Source organism: Jaculus jaculus, chromosome 15 (genome assembly GCF_020740685.1).
Source record: "Jaculus jaculus isolate mJacJac1 chromosome 15, mJacJac1.mat.Y.cur, whole genome shotgun sequence".
Classification (NCBI taxonomy): Eukaryota; Metazoa; Chordata; class Mammalia; order Rodentia; family Dipodidae; genus Jaculus; species Jaculus jaculus.
Window position 1 is genome coordinate 34,164,037 of NC_059116.1, and position 27,543 is coordinate 34,191,579.

Consider the following 27,543-nt stretch of genomic DNA (forward strand, 5'->3'; position numbering starts at 1 on the left):
CTTTTACAAAGAGCAAGAGACACAAGAATTTTTATACAAAAACTTGTTGCTTACAAAACATATGCAAAAGAAAGCTAAAAAAAAAAAAAGACATCAGAGGTGTCATTCTTGCTAATTTCATCTACAGTAAAAAAAAATCTTGTAACTAACATTTTTATTCTCCTTAAAAAAAAAATGCTTAGGCACAATTTGACGGTGGCTCTTGACAAAGCAGCCAGGTGCAGAGCGGCACCCTTGTGTGAGCGCCCCTCCTTCCCAGACTTCCACGATCTAGAGTTAAGGCATTTTCTTTTCTGAAAAGTGGGTATTTTGTTATTTTGCTTTCCAGTTTCCTTTAACCAAGCGGAGAAAACTCAGCTGGGCAGGGGGTTCAATCTCATGGTACCCTGAGAAGCACAGGTGGGTGGAGACACGAGGCAACCCAGGCTGTGTCCCCAGATCCCATGTCCCTCAGAGCTTCTTCGCAGCAGCTTGACACTGCCTGTGGTGAGGTGTAAACCTGCTGGCCCATGTCACGATGCATACTGGCACCTCACAGACCATCTTGGGTGTTCTCAGGGCACGGAGTGCGGCAGTCCCTGGTCCCACGGAGACACCAGCAAGTGATTCACAGGTGCCCTGTCGGGTTGTGGGCCTCACCCAGGCCCGGGTGGGCGGCAGAGAGCGTCAGCTGGGGGTCTCCGACCACGCCTGACACCTTCTCCTCCTCTCGTCGCTTCAGACAGGCCGCCTTGGGGTTCAGGTTCCGCTCTGGGGGAGGAGAGTGCAGTGGGAGACGGCTCGGGGAGAGGGGGACAGGGCCCTACTGTGGCCCCCTGCACAGCGCAGCACCTGGGGCAGGGCGGCCGGCCTACCTCGCACCTGCTGCTCCAGGCCCAGGATGACCTGCACGGCCTGCTGCAGGATCAGCAGCTTGGTCTGCGCCTTGTCCGACTTCAGGTGCAGCTGGCACATGCGGCCCAGCTCCCGGAAGGCCTCGTTAATGTCCCGCACGCGCACCCGCTCCCGTGCGTTATTGGCCATGCGCCTCTCCCGGTCCCTCAGGTCCTTCTCCTCCAGGGACAGCACCTCATCTGTACTGCTGGGTCACAGCACCGGGCCTCCGTCAGGACAGGCGGGGCTGGTGAGAGTGGCTACTGTGTGCTGTGACAGTGTGTGCACACTAGTGCAGGGGACAGTGGTGTTGGTATGTCAATATGGGTGACAGGATTGAAATGAGTGTGACATGAGTGACAGTGCGGGCAATGGGGCATTAGTATGACTGTAACGGGTGAGAGCGTGTTGGTATGAGAGCCTGTGTGAACCTCAGTGGCAGAGTGTTAGTAATTGTAGCAATGTGCAATGCTGCTGTGTGCTGGGGACACCTGTTTGTGGGTGGCTGCCACCTGTGCCCTCAGACTAAAGTGATCAAGGGAACACTCAGGGAGGATGGGGTCTCAAATTCTTATGAACGTATGGAGGTGGGACCCTCAGGGACAGCAGGTTTTTGGTTTTCTGCCTGGCTCAACTTGTCTCTAGCTTAGCTGTTCCCCTCTGAGCATGGCGCCCTTGAGTGTGGGGCTGGGCCACACTGAATGGAGGTGGGCCAGGGTGAGACCCTCAGTTGCAGCTTGCAGGGAGCAAAGGGCACACACCCTGAGCGTCTAAACCATGTTGGCTCCTAGGGACATGACCCCTCCAGCCCAGGAGACAAGCCAAAGATCCGTTGGGACAGATGTCCCCAGACCTGACCTTCCTAGCTCTATGGCTAGCCTGTGCTCACTCTGCCTGTCTGCCTCTCCTCTGAGAGTGGGTGCCTGCCATAACCCAACACCTACTTGTGGATGGTGCCCAGCACAACACAAGGAGTTGACCCTGCTCGTGTTGAGGGCCTTTGGTACCATCCTGTTGTTGCCTGCCCACCTCAGCCTTGTGCCGAGCAGATCCCTTGGTGGTGGCAGAAGCCCTGGGCCCCAGGACAAGCGCACAGACCAAACTGCATGTGGGGACCAGAGACTGCGTGCCCCGCAATCTCTCTCCATCCCGAGGCCCAGTGGGCTTTGTGGGAGGACAGGCCCCAAGGTTGCGGTGCAGCCTTCCCTGTCCGTGGAGCAGCAGGTGCGAGGTGAGGGGCCAGCAGTGGCAAGCAGAGGCAGTGCATGGCTAGGACAAAGGGTACAGTGCAAGAGGCAAAGAGCAGAAGACAGGCTCAGGGGACACAGGGCAGAGTGCACACACTGCCGTGGAGACATGGAAACCTCAAAGTGGAGGGCACAGCAAGTAGGTTGGTCGGGCTCCAGTCCCAGCAAGTGCTGTGGGAGAAAGGGTTAACGGCAGGCAGGAGCGAGCGCAGGTTAAGGAAGCAGCTGGGAGCTGAGTGTCCACCTGGCCTGGTCATCCACCCCCCATCATGGACTGGGTGGATTAACACCCTCTTGTAGGGAAACGGAGTTAGGAGAGGGAATGGGCTCCAGAGGGCCCCTGACACGTGCTCAAGGTGAACAGTGATGGTGGCTCACACTTCTGGGCTCTGGGGGACACTGCCCCCCTCAAAGAGCAGAACTAGGTAAGGGCCTAGGACAGTTTTTGGCCATAACACCCAGGCCAACAGGGTTAGGGGTCCGCAGAGTACTGGCCTCTCAGAAAGGCAGACACCAAGGCCAGGAAGTCACCAGTCAGAGGAAATGGTCAGTGCGGGGCTGGGGCCACTCAGTGTGATAGCTGTTCAGTGTGTGGACATGATGGTGTGGGGAACAGTCAGTGTGGAAGAAAGTTGGTGCAGGGGACAGTAAAGTTGGACAGTGCAGTTGATGGTCAGGGGTCAGTGTGAAGAAATGCAGTGCAGGGCATGGCTGGCTCGAGGGAATGGATGGTGCAGGGGATGGTCAGTGTGAGGGATAATGGGTGGGGAAGGACTGTCAGTGTGGGGAAAGACGGCCAGTGTGAGGGACAATGGGGTGTGGAAGGAGTCAGTGCAGGGATGGATGGTGCGGCAGATGGCCTGGAAGGGGTCATCAGTGGGGGAGATCACTGCGATGGAGGGAATAGTTGCTGCTGGGGACAGTCAACTGGAGTGAGTCACTGTGAGGGACGGCCAGAGAGGCGAACGGCTGGTGTAACAGACAGCCTATGTGGGACAGTCAGCATGGGGAGTGGACAGTGTGGTGGATAGTGTGAGGTGAGGCTGGTCACTGTGCTCTGGCTGAGGCAGCGGGAGGGACTGTCAGGGCGGACAGCAAGCAGAGAGCGGGGCAGGGCGCAGGCGCGGCCGCCCACTGACCTCGCACCTGCTGCTCCAGGCTGAGGATGACGGCCACGGCCTGGTGCAGGATGAGCAGTTTGGTCTGCGGCTTCTCGCTGCTCAGGTGCAGCTGGCACATGCGGCCCAGCTCCTTAAAGGCCTCATTGATGTCGCGGACCCGCAGCCGCTCACGGGCGTTATTGGCCACCCGGCGCTCCTTCTCGCGCTCGGCCTTCTGCTCTGGGGGGAGGAGGTCCTCCTCGTCCTCAGCCGGGCTGGGGGTCGGGGCCAGAGGGAGACAGTGAGCGGGGTTCCAGGAAGGTGTGTACACGGTGTGCTGTGTGGCTGTGCGTGTGCGCGCGTGTGTGCGACGTGCGGGAGGGGCTGGCACCTGGTCCGCGTGCGAGCAGCCTTCAGCTCCTTCCTGTCCTCAGAGTTGTCGCCCACAGAGGTGTTCTCCTCGTCTTCCTTCTCCTCTCGCTTGATCTCGTTGGTACCTGCTGTGGCACCAGCCCGCCCAAGACCTGCAAAAAGTCTGGGGTCAGGAGTGGCAGTAGCCTCTGAGGTCACCTGAGGGGTCCCTGGGACACTCTTGTAAGGATATGATTCTCCTGGGGACAAAGCCAGGTCTTTGGTGGGAAAAATTAAAAACCAAAAATAACCATTCCAGGGCTGGAAAGATGGCTTAACAGTTAAGGCGTTTGCCAGGACCCATGAAAACCAGATGCATAAGGGGGTGCATGCGTCTAGAGTTCATTTTCACTGGCTGGAGGCCCTGGTGTGCCCATTCTCTCTCTTTCTCAAATAAATAAGTAAAATATATTAAAAAACAAAACAAAACATTCCACTGCCAACAAAATGACTTAACCTAGACCCCTACTCACTCCAAGACCCATCCGAGACCTCAACTCGTGCCAAGACTCATCTCGGACCCTGACTCACAGCAAGACCCATCTCAGATCACTACTCGTAGCAAGATCAGACTTAGGTCTTATGGCAGAGCCAGACTCTGTCCCTACATCATACACAGGCGCCAATTTCAGCCAGCAGGAAAGGGAAACTCTGCTAACTGCAATCATGGATGACTTCTTGTAGTGTCCAGAGGAGCTGAACAGCATGCCCAACACTCAGCAGTATGAGGCAGGACACCGTCTAAAAATGGTCCCCACCATGTCCCATGTTCGGAGAAGCAAAATGCCTGTGACACCAGCCTGGGGTTTGAGTGACAACTGAAGAAAAGACCAAGAGGGAATTTGCAGAAAAGGTGGGCCATGGCTGTCAGGGTGCCCTGGGCCTGTCCCCAGCCTTCACTCACTCCACCCCACAGTATCATACCTCATATCCACCAGAGGGCACCCATGAGCCTCCACAGCCCACAGGGCTCAGCATGCCCGCCGTCCACATGCCACCAGCCTCCTCACTCCACTCCAGCTGCATAGCTTCCTGCCTCAGGGCCTTTACCCAGGCTCTGTCTGATGTCTGAACCACCCTTCCCAAGCGGCTGCCCACTGTCACCTTCTCCTAGGCCCAGGAGAAATATCTTTAAAGGACACAAGTCCCAGCTGTCCTCTATCTCAACTTGTCCTACACTGAAACAGGGTCTCAATCTCCCTGAAAGTAGCTGCCTGCCAGGAGACTCCATGTTGGGTGTGCTAAATGGGGTGCTCCTCCTCCAATCCACTGGGAGGCAGCAAGTGGCCCTCCACATCCTTGGGGAGCCAGCCGTGCTCCCATAGGTTCTGGACCCCTTGTGTGTGTCTTTCATTCTCCAGGTCAGAGTTCAGTGAGTGGGTCAGGCTGCCTGGTGGTTCTTGCTCCCTTGGTGACAAGGGACAATTCTACCCTCATCTTCCATAGCAGGACTGAGGGCCTGAGCCAGCTCGCCAGGACGTACCACTGTAGGAGTCGGGTGGCCTCTGCGACAGGTCCGGGAGGGTGCTGGGTTGGCTGGAGAGGGCAGTGTGGTTGTGCTGCAGCAAGCTGGGGCCACCCGCAAGGCCATCGTCAGGGTGGCTGCCCCCAACCTGCAAACAGGGAGGGAGACATGTCGGGGGGGCCATGGTCCCACATTCTACCCTAGCCTTGCCCAGCCCAATGCTTACCAGGCCTGTGTGCCGCCCGCCCAGTGGCATGGGGCCTGTAAAACCCGCAGCCAGTGCCCCGTGGCCAGGCAGAAGTCCATGAATGTCGCCGGCTGTGCCCACAGCATGGCTGCGAAGGACATGGATAGCCTCGTCTAGGTGGTCCTCCATCTTGCTCTGCTGTGGGGGTGCACAGTGAGGGTTCAGGCCACATACACAAGCAAAGCAGGCTGGCCTCCCACTTCTGAGGATTATTCTCCTCAGTGTCCTCAGTGTGGGAGCCACAGACATACAGCACCACAACCAGCTCCCCAGCACTCTTGCACACAGCAGTGGGGTCCCTGCACAGCCCTTTGGTCAGAATGGGACTTTACCAGACTCAGGCCACTCCTGTGAAAATGTCACCCCCAAGGAATCACAAATGAACTCTTTTCACCTGAGATTGGCAGTGACGGGACTGGGGGGGCAAGTACTGCCCTGGCCAGTGTGTATGTGTGTGTGGGGGGGCTCACCAGGCCATGGAGACTGCCATCATAGCCAGGAGGTGAGGCACTGGGTGCTCCTGCCCGGGGCCACTGCGGTGTCCCTGGAGGGAAAGAAGGGTGGTAATGGGACTGGGGCAGAGCAACTCTGGGGGAGCTGAGATGGTCACTCAAAACACCAGATACCTCCAAGCTTTAACTCTGCCTCACACCCCCCCCCCCACTGCACACACAACTTGGTGGGCACAGGGGAGTGCTGAAAAGAACTTCTTTCTATCCCAGCTAGCTGCTCTGGGTTCAAGAAACAGGCAGAAAGTGGTTAGCTCCAAGGAAGCCCTAGATTAAGGGGAGGAAAGTGGGGCAGGAGGGCATAGTTGTTCTTGGTTTCCTGAGGTAGGGCTTCACTCTAGTCCAGGCCAGCCTGGAACTCACTCAGTAGTCCCATGCTGCCCTTGAACTCATAGCCATCCTCCTACCTCTGCCTCCTGAGTGCTGGGATTAAAGACTTACACTACCAAACCCACCATTTATTTATTTTTTGGCTTTGCCTCCCACTAGGCCAGGCTAGTCTTGAACTCACAGTGATCCTCCTTCCTCTGCCTCACAAGAGCTGGGATTAAAAGGGTATGCCACCACAGTTTGGTGGGGGTAGAGTTTTAACCTCATTTTCCAGAACCCTCTGGCCTTCACTTCCTCTTGCTCCTCCTCCCCCATCTGATGCCCTGGCACCTGCACCTTACCAGGGCCGAGCCTAGAGTCATCTGATGTCTATCAGGTGAATGCTAAATGCCACCTCCCCCAGGGAGCAGCCCAGGAATGCAGTGTCCCCATCACCTGCTAGGCCCTGTGGGGAGCCCACTGGCGTCGAGGGGCTGGGTGAGAAATTATTGCTGGAGTGATCTGGAGAGTAGATCTGAGGAAGGGACAAACACTAGTGTTAGGACAATAAGGGGCCACCATCTGCCCCAGCTCTGCCTCCCCACCTCCACTCACTGAGGCCAGTGCCTTCCCAAGAGCATCTCCTGAGCTGCTGGCTGACGTCCCACGGGCGCCTGTGGGGGACAAGAGGTGAGCTTGCACCCTGTTACTAGGCCCTCATGGGTTCAGTCTCCCCAAGCAAAGTGGGAACCTGCTCCTCCCAAGGCCCCTCATCAACAAGTGACAGCAAATGGCTGCCCACCCTGGGGCTTACCCATGAGGCTGTCTGCCCCGCTCACAGGTGGTGTGTGGCCAGAGGTGCCACCATAGCTGCCGGGGGCTGTGGAGAAGCTAGGCACAGCTGGGAGTGAGCCGTTCACCTCGGTTCCATGAAGCTGGTAACCCTGAGAGGCCAAGGGGGGATGGTGTGAGGAGTTGGGGGCAGGACTGCACTCAGACAGCACCCCCTGCATATGTGGCACGTACCATGCGATCCTGGAGGCCGAAGGCACTGCCACTAGGGCCCCCGGAGCCACTGCCCAGCATGGGCCCGAAGCCTGCTTGGCCAGGAGGACTCCAGAGCTCAGGTGAGGGGTGCATGTTGCCATCTGTGGAGAGGATGACTATGAGATGAGGACCCAGCTCCATGGAGCCACCCCAAAGACCCCCACACACCTGCCACATAGAAGGGGGCAGGATAGGTGCTGCCCGGGGTCTTGGCAGAGGGGTAGGCGGCGGCATCCCTGCTGAAGTCATCAACTGAGCTGAGTGGGTACACCTGCGACAGGAGGGTCACAGTCAGGTCCTCCCCAACCTAACCCTTGTAGATGCACAAGTCCTCGTGTCCGTGTTCTCTCTGGAACAATCTCAGCCTCAACCACCTGAAGCCTTTGAGACCAGCTTTTTCCTCCATCTGACAAACTCTGAGTGACCCATCAAAGCCCCAGCTGTAATACCCAGCATTCTGCCCCCTCACCCCTATCTGGCCCCAGAAGACACTGGATCTTCAAAGCACAGGCCAGGACTAGCATGAGGCTAGAGCCACCCAGAGTCACCATAACACAGGACAATAAAGCACCATGGCTTCAACCAGAAGACAACTCACTGGGAGAATGTAGGGATCTGCTGTTCCCCACGCCTGCCTTGGCACAGGAGTAGGCAGGTCTCAAGGGCTACATGCTGGTCAGCCCCCCCCCCCCCCGCTGCAAGCACCTCGACTGCTGGCCACAGTCCTCAAGTATGTCTGACCTCCACCCATGCACATCTGCATCCTGGTGGCCTTTGCCTGTGTCCCCGACACCCACCGCATCCTAGGTGTCGAGTCCATGTCTCATTATGCAGTTCCAGCCTCCTGAAGGCTGGGATGATGGGCAGGCCACAACAATGGTCAAGAGACACCACAAACCTGACAGGTTCTTGGCCTGGGTTTCATCCTAGATGGCAGGGCGTGGGGGGGGGCATGAACTAGATGACTAGGCTTGTGGTGGCCAGCATGATGGGCCACGCAAGGTGAATGGAAGCAGCCAGGCCAGGGAATCCAGCACACGGCCTTTTTTCCAGTGTGATTAAATCAGACACGTAAGTGCTATGAACCCCCAAAGGCCCAGCACCATCTGCTGGCCCTGGCAGGCAGCCAGCCACCAATCCAGTGGGCAGGGATGAGGGTGGGATGGGGCCTGTGGAGGGGCGGCAGGTCTGCCTGCCTTGGCTCATGGGACCTACCACCAAGTCCTGTTTGAGGCGTTGGCCAGGAACCCACTCCTACAGCAACAGTGAGGCTAGACTAAAGGAAGAACTTCCCTGGGAATGTTTCACACTGTGCTGAGGACGGATCTAGCCTCAGAGCACATGTTTGGGGGAGGGAGGGGAGTTTCCCATATGCAGACTGGCACCATCATGACATGTTATGGAAAACCTGCTAAGCTGTGTGGGCACGAGACCCTCTTGGCCCGTAGGACACCTGTTCCACCACTCACCGAGGAAGGAAGACCGGGCGGAACCTTCCGGACCTTCTTAGGTTGCGTGTCTGTTCAGAGAAGAGCAGCAATGAGCAAAGCTGCCCAGGCGCTCTCCCAACCTGCTCTGTACACATCCCAGAATAGCAGCTACCACTGTCTCCAGCAGTCTAAGGCCGACATACCACACTTCACCCCTCACGAATGGGCATGGGGCAACAGAACCTCCTGCTCATGCTACCAATGTGGCCCTGGTATGTTACACTGTGCCTTCCCCAGGTGACCTCACTGAACCCATGGGTCTCAGGCCAAGGAGCTGCTGTGTACTTCCTGGCAAGGTGTGGGACAGCCCCATGCCCCAAAGTGGACGTGAAGGAAAAGGTCAACCGAGGTTCTAAGCAGAAATGAGCACATGACTGAAGGCATGATGGGATACCCCTGGGAAAAGCTTAGGGTCTGTGGGACATGGGGAACTAGAACCCGTGGGGTTCAACTGTCCCCACCCTCCCTGGCCATGCCTAATCTATGTCCCTCTTCCTTGCCTACGCCTGGCACCATCCCATCACAGTGGCCCATGACTCACCCAGGCTGCCGTCCACAGCTCTCCGCCGAGGGTTGCTGGGGTATGAGGAGTAATACTGGGAGCCACTCTTGACGCCAGATGGGGACAAGGGCCCAGGGCTGCTGAGGCCCAGCTCCCCCTGCAGGAAGCCAGCCTGGGGGACAAGACACAAGGAGGCCCTGCTAGGCCAGTGTCCTGACTGACCAAATGTGAAGGGGAAGCCACTGGGTGGAGCTGGCAGGACACAGGCTTGGTCACTGTTCCCAGGACGCCTGCTACCTGCACTATGGTCTCCTGAGCCGTGATGTCTGCCAAGTAACTGAGTACCCAGGAGACGAGTTCCAGCTGCACCTCTTGTCTAAATACACTTTACCCATGGCAGGGGAGCCTGGGGTTCAAATCTCGCCTCCCCTAGGTTTTGCCAAACTCTGTCCCTCACACAGGCACCACTACATTGTGTCAATGGATGAACTTGGTAGGTGGCCACTCCATGGGGACTCACACGGTGATGTGTCACCCTGGACACTGTGTGTGGCATGCAGGCAGTGCCTAATGGTTGAAACTGCCCCAGCAGAGGTATGAGCAGTGTTCCTCGGGGGAGTAAGAGAAGAGGCACACATGTCATGCTGGGACCACAGCTCTGGAGGCCTCAGCTGTGCAGGGAGGTGGGAAGTCCAGCACAGGCTGAAACCTGCGCGTCAACTCAGAGGTCAATGCTCATACCCTTCCAGCTCACCTGAGTCAGCCCTCCACTGCCGCCACCACCGTCTCGACCGAAGGCAGCATAGGCCCCTCGCTCACTGCCCTTGCCTAGAAGACAGAGATGGTCAGGGGACAGACCCCAGAGAGCTCTACGTGGCTATGGCCACATGCCTGCATATACCAAGCACTCTTTTTTTTTTTTTTTTTTTTTTTTAAATTTTATTTTTTTATTTATTTGAGAGCAACAGACACAGAGAGAAAGACAGATAGAGGGGGAGAGAGAGAATGGGCGCGCCAGGGCTTCCAGCCTCTGCAAACGGACTCCAGACGTGTGCGCCCCCTTGTGCATCTGGCTAACGTGGGACCTGGGGAACCGAGCCTAGAACCGGGGTCCTTAGGCTTCACAGGCAAGCGCTTAACCGCTAAGCCATCTCTCCAGCCCACCAAGCACTCTTAAATGCACATGCCCGCGCGGGGTGGGGGGGAGAACATGGTGAAAACACATTTTGCCCCCCCACACCTTCCCCGGGGTAGGGTCTCACTCTGGTCCAAGCTGACCTGGAATTCACTACGTAGTCTCAGGGTGGCCTCAAACTCATGATGATCCTCCTACCTCTGCCTCCCAAGTGCTGGGATTAAAGGTGTGCGCCACTGCACCTGGCTTCAATTTTGAGCTCGCTCTTTCTTTTTTTTTTTTTTTAAGGGGGGAAGACACAGTCTCCCTATGAGGTCCAGATTAGCCTGCAATGTGCCATCCTCCTGTCTCAGCCTCCTGAGCGCTGAGCCCACCAGTCCCCTGGCACTCATAAATTGTCTCTTGCTGGGGAGGTGGGCTGACCAGGACACAGCTGGCTCTGGGCACAATGACCCAGTGGCCCTGTCACCCTGGCCAGCAGGAAGCCTAGGGAAGAAGCTAGGGGAAGGAAGCTGCGGAGGGAACTGGTGTCCCCGCAGGTGCAGCGGTTACCCTGGGCCATGACGGAAGGAACCTTGGTCAGCCCCGACCAGTTCTAGACCCTGGACAGACCAGACTCTGACACCGCCCCAGGGCCCACCCCAAGGCAGCAGGTGGAGCTCTGAAGTCTGGAGCAGGAAGGGGCCCTTGCCTCAACCCCCAGGCCGGACAGGAGCTCTGCTGCACCCTGAAGCTGCCTTAGGCCTACCACTCACCTCCCAGCCCAGGTCCCAGGAATGTGGATGGCTGAAGGCTGCTGTGGGACTCGCTGTAGTGGGTGCCTTCACTGTAGGTCTGAGGGAGACAGGCAGGGTGAGAGGTGCAGGGCCGCAGGGCACCTAGGCCACATCATGTGATACGGGAGGGGGATGGGTATCAGGACAGGAGCTTTCACACCCCACACCCACACCCAGGAAGGGAGACCCAGGGCCCCCAGGGCCGGCCTCTGACCTCCCAGGCGCTTCTCACCCGACTGGGGTCGAAGGAGGAATTATTCTGGTCACTGGCAGCCCAGGAGCCTGAGCTGGGTCGGTCCTCGAGACCTGAGGGGTGGGGAGAGGAGAGCAGGGGCCCCTCAGCCCAGCTGAATTCTGACATCAACTTCCCCAGTCACACTGGGGAACCCTTCCTAACCCAACTGCACCCACCACCACCAGACACCGTAGGATTCTTTCTCTATAGACCTGCTGTAGCTCAGTGATGGTCAACTCCTACCCATCCATCAATGTCCCAGCTACTATGCTCAGTCTGGACAGAACCCAATCCTCATGGCTGGGTCTCTCTGGGCCCCGAGCCTGACCACACAGAGCTCAGTCAGGTGTGGTCCCTTCTGGCCCTTTGAGAAGGACCTACTAGATAATAACCAATTATGTCTGATGTGATAATTGAGATCTTCCTGGATCTGGGTCTCACGAGAGGGAGACAGACACAGGCCAGCAAGGCTTGGGCTGCTTGAGGCTTGTGGGAAGTCAGGAGCTAACCAGGCAGGAGTCTGACAGAAACTTGTCCTGAGGGCGGGGCAAGGCTGGGTGGGGTCCTTATCTCCTCCCACACTCTGTACAGGCAACTGCCCAGGTCTCTGCCCTCATCCACAGAGCAAGCCTGGCTATGAAGCCTCCCTGTGCCTCAGTTTCCCCACCGTGTAGCAAAAGGAATTACAACCAGGCCCAGGGTCCCTGTTCTGGCTTTGAACTGCCTGTCTCCCACACTGCCCTCCCAAAACAGGAGTGCCAGTGCGTCCCAGGGCCCTCTTCCAAAGCTACGGGTGCTTCTTTCACACTGCCGCTGCTGCTGTGAGCTTCAGCGGGACGGGTCTCCCCCAGGAGAACTGCTGTATAATTGTTGTCTAATTTGCATAATTATACATATTAATCTACAGGCTCTATGAATATTCATGCAATATTAGGTTTTGGATTTTAAAATTCCTGTGTGATTGCTGTGGGGGACCAGGGCTGCTTGAAGCATGTGCACCTCAAAATCTTAGATTCCCTCCAAGGCTTTTGGTCAAGTGGACAGGGATGGTGGTGTAAAGACCCCCCTATTTGAGTTAAGCCCTCAAGCTGGAGACTTTTGTGCCACCCTGGAGGTGCCAGCACCTGTGAGTAGCACAGGGAGGCTCATCCCCAAAATGGTGACTGGGGCCAACCTGAGAGACTCCAATGTGCAGCTAGAAAGGCCTGGCAAAAGTGTGGGGCTTTGCTGGGGATCCCCCCTCTGGCCCACATGAGCCCCGGCAAGACCCCAAAACTCTTCAACCCAAACTCTGACCTCCCCATCCTAGAATGACAAATCTAGAAAGGACCCCTCATCACTAGTCATTAGAAACCCTGCTTAATTTTTTTTTTTTTTTTTTGATTTTTCGAGGTAGGATCTCACTCTAGCCCAGGCTGACCTGGAATTCACTATGTAGTGATCCTCCTACCTCTGCCTCCCTCTGCTGGGATTAAAGGTGTGCGCCATCACACCTGGCTTTTAAATACACATTTTAACACCTCCATGAATATTCATGAGAAGTCCTGGCTCCCACAATAAATTAAAACATACTAATAGAATAAGATGCTGCTGTCTGGGAGTCATGATTTTTTTTTAAATGATTTTTCTATTGACAGTGGGGAGGCAGGCAAGATGCACCCCACAGGACACCTTGTTCACCCCAGAGCACACTTCTAGCCAACTAGGACAGCCAGGGAGAGGCTGCCCACCTGTCCCAGCAGCTACAAGAACCATGACGGAGATGCCTGGTCTGGTGTCACTGTATTACCTACTCAAATGACCTCAGGTTAGCTCTTGCCGATGTCCCCTTCATAAGCAAGGAAGCAGGCTTCTAAAGGTCTTCAGTAACCACTGCCGTGGACTGAGGGGCCCACAGCCATGAGTTCAATACTTTGACAGGGGTTGGCACTTTGGTCCCTGAGTTGTCTGTGTAAATAAAGTTTTGTTGGCACATTCGTTTTATATACTGGTTACAGTGTGTGTGGGGGCACGACTGGGGCAGCCCAATCCACCAACTACAGCAACAAAAGACAAACTGGGCAGCTATCACCCCATGCCCGGATGCCCCTGAGGACCCAGCTCCGCAAGCCCTCTACCGGGTTCTTGGACTACATCACTGAGAGTAGTCCTGTCACTAAGGCCAGTCAGTGTGCAGCCCAGGGCTGTCCACTTATCACAGAACTTCATTAGGTGCTACTGTCCCCAGGGAGCATGACAGAACCATCACAAGCAAAGCCTGCCCTCCCTCTGACACAGGCCACGGTTCTCCATGGGTTTACAGAGAAGGCAAGCCAGAGGCCAGGCTGGGCTCTGCAGCGTGCTGCGGTCTGGAGAGAGAGCGAACGAAACAAGGAAAAGACTGCATGGGGATATCCTGCCATTGCAGCACTTGGGAGGAAGACGAGTTCAAAGTCAGCTGTGGCACAGAGCTAAGTTAAGGCCATCCTAGGCTACGGGATGGCAGCAGGCGGCTGCTACAAAACACCAGGCATAAGAAAGCACAGCAGCTGACAACGCTCGCCCTGGACTCAGCCAAACTGGGGCTGAGGGGAGGGGGAGAGACACACAACGCTACTGACACTCGTACCCTAGAGACAGAGAAAACTGCTTCACCCACGGCGCTCACATATGTGCCGTAGCTGCAATCTGTCACCTGTGGAGCGTGTGCACAGGCCCACCCAACACCACCACCGCACAGAAGAGACCTCAGCATCTCAGATTCCAGTACCCTCCTGTGTCTGCGCACAGGGAAAGATCAAAATAACAATAGTCAGGCTAGAAAGATGGGGAAGATCCCAGGGAAGCCAGCCACACAAGATGACATACGCATAGCATGCAAGGTTACACAAGCACACAAGGGGACACACATATCTGGAGTTTCAATACAGTGGCTGGAGATCGTGGTGTGTTAATTCATTCTACCCCCCAACCCGCCTTCCATTAAAAAGTAACAACAGGGCTGGAGAGATGGCTTAGCAGTTAAGCGCTTGCCTGTGAAGCCTAAGGACCCCGGTTCAAGGCTCGATTCCCCAGGACCCACGTTAGCCAGATGCACAAGGGGGCGCACCGTTTGGAGTTCGTTGGCAGTGGCTGGAAGCCCTGGCATACCCACTCTCCTCTCTCTCTCTTTGCCTCTTTCTCTCTCTGTTGCTCTCAAATAAATAAATAAAAATAGACAAGAAAAAAATTTTTTTTTAAAGTAACAACGGTCACAAACACCTTGGGATAATTGCACCTAGAGTAACAGAAGCAGGTTCTCCCCTCTGCCCTCAATCCATGCTAGGCTGTTACTCTACCAATGACCACATCTCTAGCAAAACCAGTGGATTCCAGGCAAAGGATCTACCTATGACCCAACCCATAGCCCCACAGTGTGGGTTCTAGGCTGTCACTACCACTAAACACGCTCTCAGCCCTCACTGTGGGTTCCAGGCTGTCACTCTACCTCTGACCACGCCCCCAGCTCTCACTGTGGGTACAAAAGGATGCAGATATCTGAGGCCTAAATTCTTGAAATAAGGGAAAAATACTTTTAAGATTAAAGTAGAAAGAAAACATGGAGGATGAGAACAGGTCCTGAATAAACCAAGGGTAGAGCAAGAAAAATCAGTATTTCAGAGGAAGGGCTCTACCTCTGGCCAGAGGTTCAAAAGCCCAGCTGGAGCATTCTAAAGACAGTCTTGTTATGTAGTCCTGGCTGGCTTGGAACTCAGAATATTCCTGCGTCAGGCTCCCAAGTTGGGACAACAGGCATGCCCATCATGGATGCTGTTTCCTAAATGCTACTGTGGGCTTGTACAGTGGACACTCCCAGGCAGGCTGGTTCCCACTGCTGCCATCCTGACTGAGGGGGTCATGTGGGATCTGGACACAGAAAGCCCAAGACCTCTGAGAATACAACTGACACCAGCATGCTGCTCAGCTGTCGGATCCACCTGACGACACCCACAACTCAAGGAGAGTCTGGGGTGAACAGAGCACTAATGGGAAAAACTGGGGTGTGGGAAGTGTCTTAGGCCAAGCGGAGACACTCAAAAGTCACTTACACAATTGGTAATGGGACCAGAAGACAAGTCAAACTCAGAGAGACAGGCAGGCAGACAGAACAGCCAGTGTGTAAGGTGGGCCCAAAATGTGCAGTGTTGCCAGGGCTGCCAACTGGCCTGGTGGTACTTACCTGGGATGGGATCCCTATGTGTTGGCCAGGGCCCTGGCTCAGTGAGTAGCAGGCATAAGGTCCTGGGCTCTGTCCCCACATAAACCATATGCTCTGGTGCTCACCTATAGTCACAGCATCGAGGAGGCAGAGCATCAGAAGTTCCAGGTCATCCTCAGTTACAGAGTGAATCAAGATACCCGCCTGAAAAAGCTAAGCGTGGTGGCACACACCTTTAATCCCAGCACTTGGGAGGCAGAGATAAGAGGATGGCTGTGAGTTTGAGGCCACCCCGAGAATACAGAGTGAATTCCAGGTCAGCCTGAGCTGGAGCGAGACTCTACCTCGAAGAACCAAAAAAAAAAAAAAAAAGAAAAAAGAAAAAGAAAGAAAGGAAGGAAGGAGACCTGCTTGAGGTATATGGGATCATCTCAAAGGTACAACAAAATCTCTACAAACCAGGCTGGAGAGAGAGCTCAATGTTAAAGGCAATTGCTTGCAAAGCCTGATGGCCTGTGTCTGATTCCCCAGAAACCCCATAAAGCCAGAAGCACTAAGTAGCACATGCATCTGGAGTTTGGATTGCAGTGGTAGGAGGCCCTGATGCGCCCATACTAATTTTCTCTCAAGTAAATAAATAACTTTTTAGGGCTGGTGAGATGGCTCCGCGGTTAAGATGTTTGCTTACAAAACCTAACAACCTGGGTTCAACACCCCGGTACCCATGTGAAGCCAGATGCACTAAGTGGCACATGCACCCGGAGTTTACCTGCAGTAGGTAGAGGACCTGGCATGCTTATTCTCTGTGTGTCTCTCTTCTATTTCTCTGTTTGCAAATAAATACATTAAAAAATTTTTTTGTTAAGTAACTTTCGCCAGGTGTGGTGACACATGCCTTCCCGGCACTCAGGAGGCAGAGGTAGGAGGATCACCATGAGTTCGAGGCCACCATGAGACTACACAGTAAATTCCAGGTCAGACTGGGCTAGAGGGAGATCCTACCTCAAAAAACAAACAAACAAACAAACAACAACAACCAAAAAAAACAGGTGTGGTGGTGCATGCCTTTAATCCCAGCACTCGGGAGGCAGAGGTAGGATTGCCATGAGTTCAAGGCCACCTGAGAATAGAGTGTGAATTCCAGGTCAACCTGGGCTATAGTGAAACCCTACCTCGAAAAACTAAGAGAAAAAAAAAATAGAGCTGGAGAGATGACCCAGCAGTTAAGGCACTTATCTGCCAAGTCTAAGGCCCTGGGTTCAAGCCAGCTGCACAGGGTGGCACATGCATCTGGAGTTCATTTGCAGTGGTCTCTCACTCCCTCATTAAAATAAAAAAAAAGAGAGAGAGAGAGAGAGAGAGAAAGAAAGAGAGGGGGGAGGAAGGGATTACCATGGGACATTTTTTTTATCATCATGGAAAATGTTAATAAAATTTTTAAAAAAATAAAAGGAAAAAAAAAAAAAGAGAGAGTACTGCAGAAGGAAATTACACAAAGTGCCATGAGCCATTTCAAACCATTCAGGAAACTTCCAAGTCCCTTCTGTGGGTTGACTGGACCTCCGGTGTCTCTCCCACTTCTTTTGTTCTTCCTATTACTGTAACTATAATATTCCAGACTTCCCTATATAAAGAACACACCTGTGAGTCAACGAGTCATGTGGAGTGGGACGCAAGGCATTAGGAGGTGGCAATGAACTGTGACTTGGAAGGAAAATGAGTTTCAGCTCCCTAGAAGGTACAACAGAGGTGATCAACCACCTGCTGTATTAACCTGTAAGCAGTGGGACATCGAGAGCATGACCTGAGGTTGGCATAAGGCACCCAGTGCTCAACAAACAATGATGAGCTGGACATGGTGGGGCACACCTTTAATCCCAGCACTAGCAAGGCAGAGGTAGGAGGACTGCTGTAATTTCAACGCCACCTTGAGACTACACAGTGAATTCCAGATCAGCTTGGGCTAGAATGAAACCCTACCTTGAACTCTCCCCCACCCCCCAAAAAATCGATGATGAATGGTGGTTGTTCTCTGAGTGTGGCTGCTAAACTGCAGCCATGAATGGGAACAAACTCACCAGTGGAGCTGACCACTTGCACAGGGGTACTCAGGATCACTGATTGGGCTGACCACTTGCACAGTGGTCCCTAGGATCACCAATCTAGCTGACCACTTGCACAGGGGTCCCTGGGATCACAAGCGAAAAGTGGCAGGGCATGATTTGGTTTACAGAGCAGCGATGGGGTCAGGTACAATGGGAGAAGATTCCAACTGCAGCCACATCAGCCTCTTAATTTACATCTTCCTCTTCTATTTCACTGTATGGTACAACCATGGGGCATCACTCAATGGCTGGGGGGTGGGCAGGACCTAGGACCTCCCCTTACATTTTTAAAAAATCATTTTATGTATTTACATATTTATGAAGGGGTGAGGGAGAATTGGCATGCCAGGGCCACCCACTGTAACCAAATTTCTCCTTGCAGATGCATAACATTCTGTGTCGGGCTTACATGGGCTCCTGGGAGTTGAACATGGGTCCTCAGACTTTGTAGGCAAGCACCTTAACCACTAAGTTATCTCTCCAGCCCTGTTTTCCTTATTTATTTTTATTTATTTATTTTTTGGAGGTAGGGTCTCACCCTGGTCCAGGCTGACCTGGAGTTAACTATGTTGTATCAGAGTGGCCTCAAACTCATGGCGATCCTCCTACCTCTGCCTCCCAAGGGCTGGTATCAAAAGCGTGTGCCATCACACTGGCTTATTTTTGTTTTTTTGAGGTAGGGCAGCCTGCAGCTCAGGCTGACCTGGAATTCACTATGTAGTCTCAGGATGGCCTTGAACTTACGGTGATCCTCCTACTACTGCCTCCCAAGTTCTGGGATTAAAGGCATGCGCCACCACGCTCAGCTTTAATTTATTTTACTTACTTGATAGAGAGGGAAGGAGAGAGAATTGGCATGCCAGGGCTTTCCAACATTGCAAACAAACTCCAGATGCATGCACCACTTTGTGCATCTGGCCTACATGCATGGGTCCTGGAAATAGAACCTGGGTCCTTTGGCTTTGCAATCAAGCATCGTAACTGCTAATCCATCCCTCCACCTGTTTTATTTTTTTGTAATAAATATTTTATTTATTTCCAAGGGTGGGGACAGAGAGGAAGAGAGAGAGAACGGGCATGCCAGGGTTTCTAGCCACTGCAAATGAATCCAGACACATGCATCACTTTATGCATCTGGCTTTACATGGAGACTGGGGAATCAAGCCCAGGTCATTCAGCTTTGCAGGCAAGCACCTTAACCTCTGGGCCATCTCTCCATCCCCATGCTGTCTTTTCTTAAGAGCCCATAGTTGACTTCAAAGTAAAAAAGCCAGAAAAGAAAACACTGAATCCAAACTGAGGGTTGGAGAGACTAAGAAATGGACTCCCTGGTTCCTAGGGACAGTCAGCCACCAGCAGCAGGAAGGAAGACTGATGAACTTGCTATCAAGGAGTCCTAGGTCCTTGGGGAACCACATCAGAGAAGGGGACACTCCATCCTATGTTGGGGTCTCTCACTGTAAGTTAATAGCAGGCCCAGGGGGACACGCTGGACATTCTCCTGCCTCATAGTCTGTTGCTACAGCCTTCCTACCCCCTGGGACCCGCTGAACCCTCAGCAAATGGGGCACATACCCTGTTTCCCAGGTTACATGGAGATAGTGACTGCTTGGTGGTGAGGAGGGGGCACTAGCCCCCTGCTGTTCTTAGGGCTCCTGCTATAACCCGAAGTCTGAGCTCAATGCAAGGTTCAGCCAACTATGTGCCTGAGATGAGACACACCTCCAAAGCAATCACTACCTGTGCGGGCTTCCCCGAAATCATAAAATCCAGGGTGTCCCCCGGACAGCTGTGCCCCTGGGCTCTGGCACCCATGGTGCTGCTCTTGGCCACAGAGGAACTGCAGTAGAGCCGATGAGCAGGCAAAAGGACCAGCACCTCTACCCCATCCTTCCGGGGACCAGGGCGGGCCACATGGTGCCCAGTGACCTGGCTTGACCTCATGTCTGCAGCAGGAAGCCCAGGATTGGGGGCTGCCTCCAGGGCAATGGGAGCTTCGGGGGATTTCCAGGCCCTTGGGAGCTGCCAGGCAGCCTGGCAGCCACTTCCTCACAGTCCCTGGAAGGTGGGCATGGCCAGCACAGGGGCTCTAACTGTGGGCCTTGCTTTGGCACGAGATGCTTAAGTACACCCCATCCCAGCCAGTCTCCAAACTCATCTTCCGTCCAAAGCCCTTAAGTGGTCTCTCAACGGGCCTACAACTACCTATGGCTTCTTATCCCATCCCAGAGTTGGAAGCCTCTGACCTCGAGGCCGCAGGAAGGTTAAATTCATAGAAAGCTGAAGTCACTAGACTTCCATCTACCCACTGCTACCAAAGCAGCAAGACAAATGGCTCCATGTTGTGGCTCACCATGTGCTTCTGTTCAGACCCACAGTGGCTCTTCCCCCTACTCCTTCAGGCCTCTGCCCACCCCGGAAAGAACCCTCCCCAGGCCCTGGCTTTGGGAAAGCCACTCAACCACCAACTCCTTGTCTGTCCCACACCGCCAAGTTGGCCAGGGTGAGTGACTTGCTTGGCTCTATGCAATCAAGTCCCAGGTCACAGGAAGTACCTCCCTCAAAGCCACACAAGCCAGGTAGGACCATGTATACAGCAAGTACCTAATTTAGCCTCAATCAAACACAGCTGGTGAGGCCTGGCCTCACCCTGGGTCTGTTGGACAAGGACTTAACTCCATACACCCACATATGTGCCAGTCCAGCACTCTCCCAAGAACAGACTCTACCCAGGATGGGGGCAGGTTGAGGGGACACAACCCTGCCCATGGGGCTGCCCACCAGACCTCTCTGACAGTGTGTACAGCTAGTTCTCGGCATATCCTCAGGCTCACTGTCCTCCTGAAACACTTGGGACCTTCTGTGACACCACCCTCTGGGCCCTGACCACCACACCCATCCCTCCCCGTGAATACACCTCAAGCAACCCTTAGTCCTACCTGAACCTCCAAATTGGGTTCCGGCCAGGGAGGCAGGCCGGCTCTTCCCATTGGCCACAGGCAGTGGGAACATCTGTAGGAGACATGAGGGGCAGTGCTGAGTGAACAGAGCTCTGGGATGCTGGGGTGTCCCATCCTGCCAAGACCCAACAGTGAGGCCTGCCAGTCCCTGAAGCCAGATGCATCCACAGTGAGCCCAGCTGCAGGAAATTTTGGGGGCATGACCTCATACCCCCTGCACAGAGCTGCCATGCCCAGACCTACAAGATCCAGATAGTCCAGGTTGGTGTCAAAGTCATTATGTGGCCAACATTGCCCTTGAGCTCCTGCCTCTAACTCCGGAGTGCTGGGATGACGGGTGTCACCATGCCCTGTTTATGCAATGCCAGGGATGGAACTCAGGGCCTCGTGCATGCTGGCGAGCGCTACCCACTGAACCACAGCCCAGCCCTGCTACAACTTGTTTTTGAGACAGGGTCTGGCTAATGTAGCCCAGCTGGTCTGGAATGCAAAGCTTCCTGCCTCAACCTCCTGAATGCTGGGATGCTAGACACCTGTGTCTGGCTCAGGGACTACAACTTCCTCACGCTGAAAATGAGTGTGCCACCCCCAGTCCTCTTGCCTGACCACAGGGTGGCTGGTGGGCAGGCACCTTAGGAAAAGGGCAGGTCCTCAATGAGGGCTCAGAAATTCCTCTGCCACACTCTAAAAGGAGATATGGGCCTGCAAGTCACAAGGGGAAACTGAGGCTGGGTGGCAGGACTGGGATGGTGCCATGTGTCTAACAAGAAGCTGGAAGAGATGACAACCCTGTCCTGTAGCAGATTCAAGGGTTCTCCTAGTCATCAAGGAATACAGGACCAGGAGGGTTACCCCCACCCTGCTCAGCCATGCCCAGGGCACTATGTCCCTGCAGATGAAAGACTTAGGGGATTCACATAAAAACCTGACTATCGCCAGGCGTGGTGGCACACACCTTTAATCCCAGCACTCAGGAGGCAGAGGTAGGAGGATCACCATGGATTCGAGGCCACCCTGAGGCTACATAGTTAACTCCAGAGCCAGAGTGAGACCCTACCTCGGGAAAAAAAAAAAAAAAAAAAACCTGACCATCAACAAGCCAAAAAAGAAACAGGGCTGTGCCTATCTCCTCCTCAATCTGACTCAAGTCCTTGCAAGTGGGCCCAAGGGACGAAGCCAAGTGAAGCCAGCCACACTGTCCCCCCTCTTCCCCAGGCAGGTCCTATTTCCCCCCACAGAAGGGAAACTGATCCTCAAATGGACTTCAACCCTGCCTCAAAGAAAGAAGAATGGTGGCCTGGCATGATGGCACATGCCCGTCATCCCAGGACTAGCACATGAAGGCAGAAAGGAGTTCAAAGTCCTCCTGGGCTACTTGACACTCTGTCTTTAAAACACACACACACACACACACACACACACACACACACACACACACGGGCTGGAGAGATGGCTCAGCAATTAAGGCCCTTGCCTGTGACGACTAAGGACCCAGGCTCAATTCTCCTGTACCTATGTAGGCCAAATGCACCCGGCGGCACATGTGTTTCAAGTTCATTTGCAATGGCTAGAGGTCCTGATGCACCCATCCTCTCTCTGCCAGGCATGGGGTGGTGCATGCCTTTAATCACAGACAGACAGAGACAGACTGACTCTACCTCAAAGGACAAAAAATACAGTATTCAGATTGGGAAACTGAGGCCTACTTGGGGAAAGGGACTGGCCTGAGGTATGCAGCCAGGCTCTGTTGGGATGTAGATCCAGAAACAGCTGGGGGAAGGGGACATGCTGACGTAACACCTGCAGGGGTGGGGAAAGGGGCCATGCCCAGTGGGCCGCAATCAACCCAACCTGCCTCACCCCCTGGAGTATCAGTTTCTCCCTCTATAAAGTGCCCTTTTAATTTTTTTGGTGTGTGTAGTGTGTATGTGCACATGTGTTCATGTTTGTAGGTGCACATGTGTGTGGATGCATGCTGAGGCCCAAGGTTAATGTTGGGTGTCTTCCTCACTCTGCACCTGATATTTTAGAAAATTTATTTATTTATGTGAGACAAAAACAAGACAGACTGGGAGCACCAGGGCCTCTTGCTGTTGCAAATGAACTCTAAACACAGGCTATATGGTGCATCTGGCTTTATGTAAGTACTGGGGAACTGAACCTGGGCCAGCAGATTTTTGCAAGCAGGCACCTTTAACCACTGAGCAACCTTCCCTAGCCCCTCCGCCTTTTTTTTTTTTTTTTAACTTTATTTATCTGAGAGAGAAATAGGCACAGAGAAAGAAAGGGAATGGACATGTCAAGGCCTCCAGCTGCTGCAAATGAACTCCAGATGCATGCGCCCCCTTGTGCATCTGGTTCATGTGGGTCCTGGAGAATTGAACCTGGGTCCTTTGGCTTTGCAGGCAAGCTCCTTAACCACTGAAGCCATACCTCTAGCCACCCACCTTATTTTTTGAGATAGGGTCTCTCACTGGCTAGCCAGTGACTCCAGGAATCCTCCTGTCTCTGTGAACCCCTCGGCGCTGGGGTACCAGGCGTGTGTAGTCATGCCTGGATTTTTCCATGGGTGCTAGAATCCAGACTCGGGTGGGTATTTGTGGAGCAGCACCCTCACATGCAGTGCCGTCTCTGCACCTCAGCTCTCCCTTCTTTCTGAGACAGGCTCTGTGAGCTCCCTTCAGTCTTAGATGACTTCAAACTCCTGATCCTCCTGCCAGCACCTCCCAAGAGCTGGGATGATGTGCATGCACCACCACACACAGTTTATGTGGTGCTGTGAGATGGAACCCAGGGCTTCCTGCACAAGAGCGTTCCACTCATTGAGCCGTGCCCCTTCCTTTCTTGAAGCAGGGTCTCACTCTAGCCCATGCTGACCTGTAATCTGTAGCCCAGGCTGGTACTGAAGTCAAGAGTGAGCCTCCTGCCTCAGACTCCGGAATAAGTGCTGGGATTAAAGGCATGCCTACCACTAGACTTCCTGCCCTCCTCCTAATTCTCCCCCAGTCTGAACCTGGTCCCAGGTGCTCTGTGCATGTCAGGCTCTGAGTCCCTGATGTAGATGATGTGGGGCAGCATGGGGTCTGCCTCCCCACCTGGAAATATGGGCCCCTCTGGGTAACTATGAGGAGGGCCACACCCTCTGCAGGACATTTAGGGACAAGGCTCCTCCACCCTACCTCGGCCTCAGTTTCTGATCTGTGCCATGGGCCGCTTGCTGATGTGCTCCGGAGAACCCCTGGAAGGAAGGTGTAGACAGTCGAGCAGCTTAGGGCACTAGGTAGAGAGCGACTGTCAACCTTTGGGACTCAGCTGCACACCCCAAAGCTGGCCATGTTCCAGCCCACTAGGCCATGACCTGTCAGTTTAACACAAAAACAACAGAGCAGACCCCTGCTTACTCAGGCAGAGAGGCAGAAATAAAATGGGACTTAAAATACCGGCCGGGCCTTCCGGAGCCTTGGTGGCTGTCCTTGTCAGCAGAGCTGTTTCTGCAAGGTGGCTGGTATGGTTTCAGCATGGGAGCTTTTTTGTTTTTGTTTTTGAAGGTAGGGGCTTGCTGTAGGTAGCCCAAGCTAACCTGGAATTCACTCTGTAGTCTCTGGGTGGCCTTGAACTCAGTGATCCTCCTGCCTCTGCCTCCTGAGTGTTGGGATTAAAGTCGTTTGCCATCATGCCTGGCTAGGACTTTTGTTTTTGACGGACCTCTAAAGGGAGGTGAACTCAGACCGAAAGTGACTCTTGAAAACTGTTTCAAACCAAAATGGTGCTAGTGGGGGTGAGAGGAAGTGAATTGAGGAATGGTCCACACAAGACAGAAGAAAAGCACCTTGGTTCTCAAAGGAAGTGCAGGTGGGCAGGCACCTTGGGAAAAGGGCAGGTCATCAAGACAGCCACAGCAAAGGGACTCACTACACAAACAGGCGAACTCAGGGCCCTGGGCCACCAAGGTACCTTGCTGGGCTGTGGGACTTTTGGTGGCCAGCACCTTTTGTGAACATTTGGGGCAGATGGAAATGGGCCCCCAGGGAAGGGCAGGGAACTGGCCACCTGTAGGCAGTCACTGTGACAGAATGCTAACAGGGCTGTTCTTCAAAACCTTTCCCCAGGCCACTGCATGTCACTGACCAAGGAGGGAGTTAGTGCTATCAGCCACAGGCAAGAGCCTCATTCGCTAAGGTCTCACACAGGTGGTTGAGGCCTAGGACCACTTTCCCTCCATCCACAACGGGAGGAATAATCCTAATGGCTACTTTTATGTAGTCTCAGGGTGGCCGCCTCAAACTCACAGCGATCGTCCTACCTCTGTCCCTCAAGCACTGGGATTAAAGGTGTGTACCACAATACCCAGCCCCTACTTTTAGACCAGAAAGTCAAAGCAGCCAGCAGCCTCCTGACCAAGCTTCAGGTTCACAGCAAATGAGCTGAAGGGCCAGGTAGTCTCTCCCTTTCTCTGGGCCTCGGTTTCCCATCTGTGAAGGGCTGGATGAACTTGTCATCCTCCTCACAGAGGAGGGGGGTTTCCTTGACTCCCCCAGCCTCTTCTGGGCTTCTCCAACCCATGTTGTATCATGGAGTATCATGGTAGATACTTTCTGGCCCTTAAAATCCTAACTATGCACACAGAATATGGTGGTGCACCCAGCACTGGAGGGTGGGGGCACAGGTAAGAAGATCACCATGAGTTCAAGGCCAACCTGGGCTAGAGTTCTAGAGATCCTGCTCCCATAAAACCCAGGACCCCAACAATGGGAGGCTGGGAGGGGGATATCACTCACCATGCTGAAGTCCAGAAGGTCACTCAGCTCCTTGTCTGTGCCCACAGGTGCCATCCTCTGAGACTGGTTCATCCTCCAGTTACAGAAACAGGCGCAGGAAGCAGGGTGAACACCCCAGGCCTAGAGACAGCCCTGCAGTGGTAACCCCCAATAAACAGAAAAGAGACTGCTGTGGATGCAAAGACAGGGTCTGGCACTAGGAGGGGAGCAGGAGCTACACCTGCAGGGGGAGCTGGGGGAATGGCCTGTAGACCCCTGCCCAGAGCCTGGGAGCAGCTAACAATGGGGGTGGGGGGGCACTTATGAATTCCCTCAACTCCTAAGATAGCACCAGAGTCTAATTTCATATTTTAAGGTGGTGGGGAGGGGGGCTAGAAACACTCATTTCAACCACCCACCAGGGACTCTCCACGCTGGCAACTGTCAAGAGTGCTGAAGACCAAATCCAAAGCATCCAATAAATCCCCAAAAGCCAGAAAACCAGACAGGTTCCCCTCTTGGTGTGTGTGGAGGGAGGATTATGAATTCTCCCTCCCCCCAAAAACACAACTCAGAAATGAAGCAAATCAAATGAAAAGGAGCCCGGTGGTTGGTCATCATACATCCGGGAATTATTTTCAACAAGTTTGGGGGGGGGGGAGCAAAGACTAGGGATTCCCCATGCGCTGAGGTGGGGGGGGGGAATCGGCTCCAAAAGTAGGGGAAGGGTATCCACCTGCCAGGACCCCATAGGATGGTAGCACAGGCTGCAGGGCCAGGCTCAGTGTTTAAAACAAACTTGTTCCAGGGCTCCCTGGGGTGTGGACGACCCGAGAAACCACAGAGCCTAGGGGTGGGGCGGGGGTTCCGAGGTCCTGGGAGACCCAACTTCAGAGGCGCAGGAACCCCCCTTCTTTGTTTGCCAACTCAGACACCGGGTGTGAAACGGACGCTAGGGTGCACCCCCTCCCCCACTGTTTTTTTTTTTTCCTTTTTGGAGGGCATATGAAACTGACTTGTACAGAAACCACACTTTTTTTTTGGTGGGGGGTACTTGAAACCGATTTTCAGGACGACTTAGCAAAGATGTGAAACAGCCTTTTGATAAAGAATGGAGAGGCTGGAAGACTTTCGGGTGTTCCAAGGACTTTGAAAGCACTTGGGGAGTGGGTGTGGGGGACAGTTTGACGATTTTTTGGATTTGGGGGAGGGGAAGAAGCTTAGGGATCACCCTCCCTTTTTTCCTTCCCCGGGGCAAGCCGGTGTAGCCGGGAAGAGGTTTCTCTTTGAAGTTCCCGGCGCCACCACGGGTGTCCTCGACCCCCCGAGCGCGGCGCGCCCCACATTAACACGGAGCAGATGTTCCCGTCGGGGGGGGGGGCTCGAGTTTAGCGGAGACAAAAGAGACTCCACGCCCGGGGTGCACCCCACTCCTCCGGGGATGGGGCGACTCGAGAGGGTCTGCCGAGACCGCGGGGACCCCCAGCGAGAAAGTTCTCGGATCCTGCTCAGGAGATACCCCAAAACCCGCGACCCCCGGGCGCTGCGCAAAGTTTCCCAAGTGCGCGCGCAAAGTCAGAGAACAAAGCCCGCGGGACGCGTGGCCGTTCGCGTGACCCCCACGCGACCTCGCTATAAAACCCCCCTCAGCGGACCAAAGAGAGACCCGAAGCCAACTTTGCACAAAGCGCGTCCCCCCGTGCGCGCTCCCGGGCCCCGCGTGCGCGCGCATCCCCGGTTCCCCCCCTTCCCTTCCCTCTTTACACGCGTGCGCTCACCTGCTCCTCGTGGAGCTCCGCGGACGGCGGCGACATGAACCGCTTCGTGCTTCCCACCAGCTCCGGCCCCGGACAAAAGGGGACGTCGCGGTCCCCAGGTCTCCGCTACGCCCGCAGCCGCCGTCGCTGCCTCATCTTCCTGCGGCGGGAGACATGTTCCGCCCCCCGCCCCGCGCCGCACGCAGAAGCCACGCCCCGTGGCACGCCACGCCCACACCAGGCCACGCCCTCCATGGCCGCTCCCCGCGGACGGAGGCACTCTGCGGATCCCTCCGCCAAAGCTCACGCGGCCCTGAGATTGACTTTAGCCCAACCCCAAACAGCCACAGATAGCGCTTTAAAATACAGAGGCACAAAACAGGTAGGAGTGGGTACTTCCGGCTGAAATTTTTTGCTCAAAGCTCTGGGAAGACTTAGGGA

At 54.4% G+C, this 27,543-nt stretch overlaps 1 protein-coding gene across 8 annotated transcripts; it reads right to left on the reverse strand.

Moving 5' to 3' along the window:
• Position 1: 1 nt before the first annotated feature.
• Tcf3 (transcription factor 3) lies at positions 2–27,283 on the reverse strand. Of its 8 annotated transcripts, none has more exons than XM_004654892.2 (19): positions 27,124–27,283; positions 25,367–25,498; positions 20,568–20,640; positions 11,344–11,417; positions 11,091–11,169; positions 9,955–10,028; positions 9,240–9,372; positions 8,678–8,727; positions 7,377–7,479; positions 7,188–7,309; positions 6,976–7,105; positions 6,777–6,835; positions 6,618–6,696; positions 5,814–5,887; positions 5,323–5,478; positions 5,115–5,244; positions 3,612–3,744; positions 3,260–3,495; positions 2–750 (listed from the first exon to the last, which is right to left on the reverse strand). In XM_004654892.2, exons 2-19 carry the CDS (start codon positions 25,436–25,438, stop codon positions 608–610), a joined length of 1,920 nt encoding a protein of 639 aa, XP_004654949.1. In that variant the 5' UTR covers positions 25,439–25,498; positions 27,124–27,283; the 3' UTR covers positions 2–607. The 8 variants fall into 8 exon arrangements, with proteins under 8 accessions (XP_004654949.1, XP_044990735.1, XP_004654951.1 ...); XM_045134800.1 differs by having other exon boundaries at positions 5,323–5,481; XM_004654894.2 differs by lacking the exon at positions 3,260–3,495 and adding an exon at positions 855–1,081 and having other exon boundaries at positions 27,124–27,282.
• Positions 27,284–27,543: the final 260 nt, after the last annotated feature.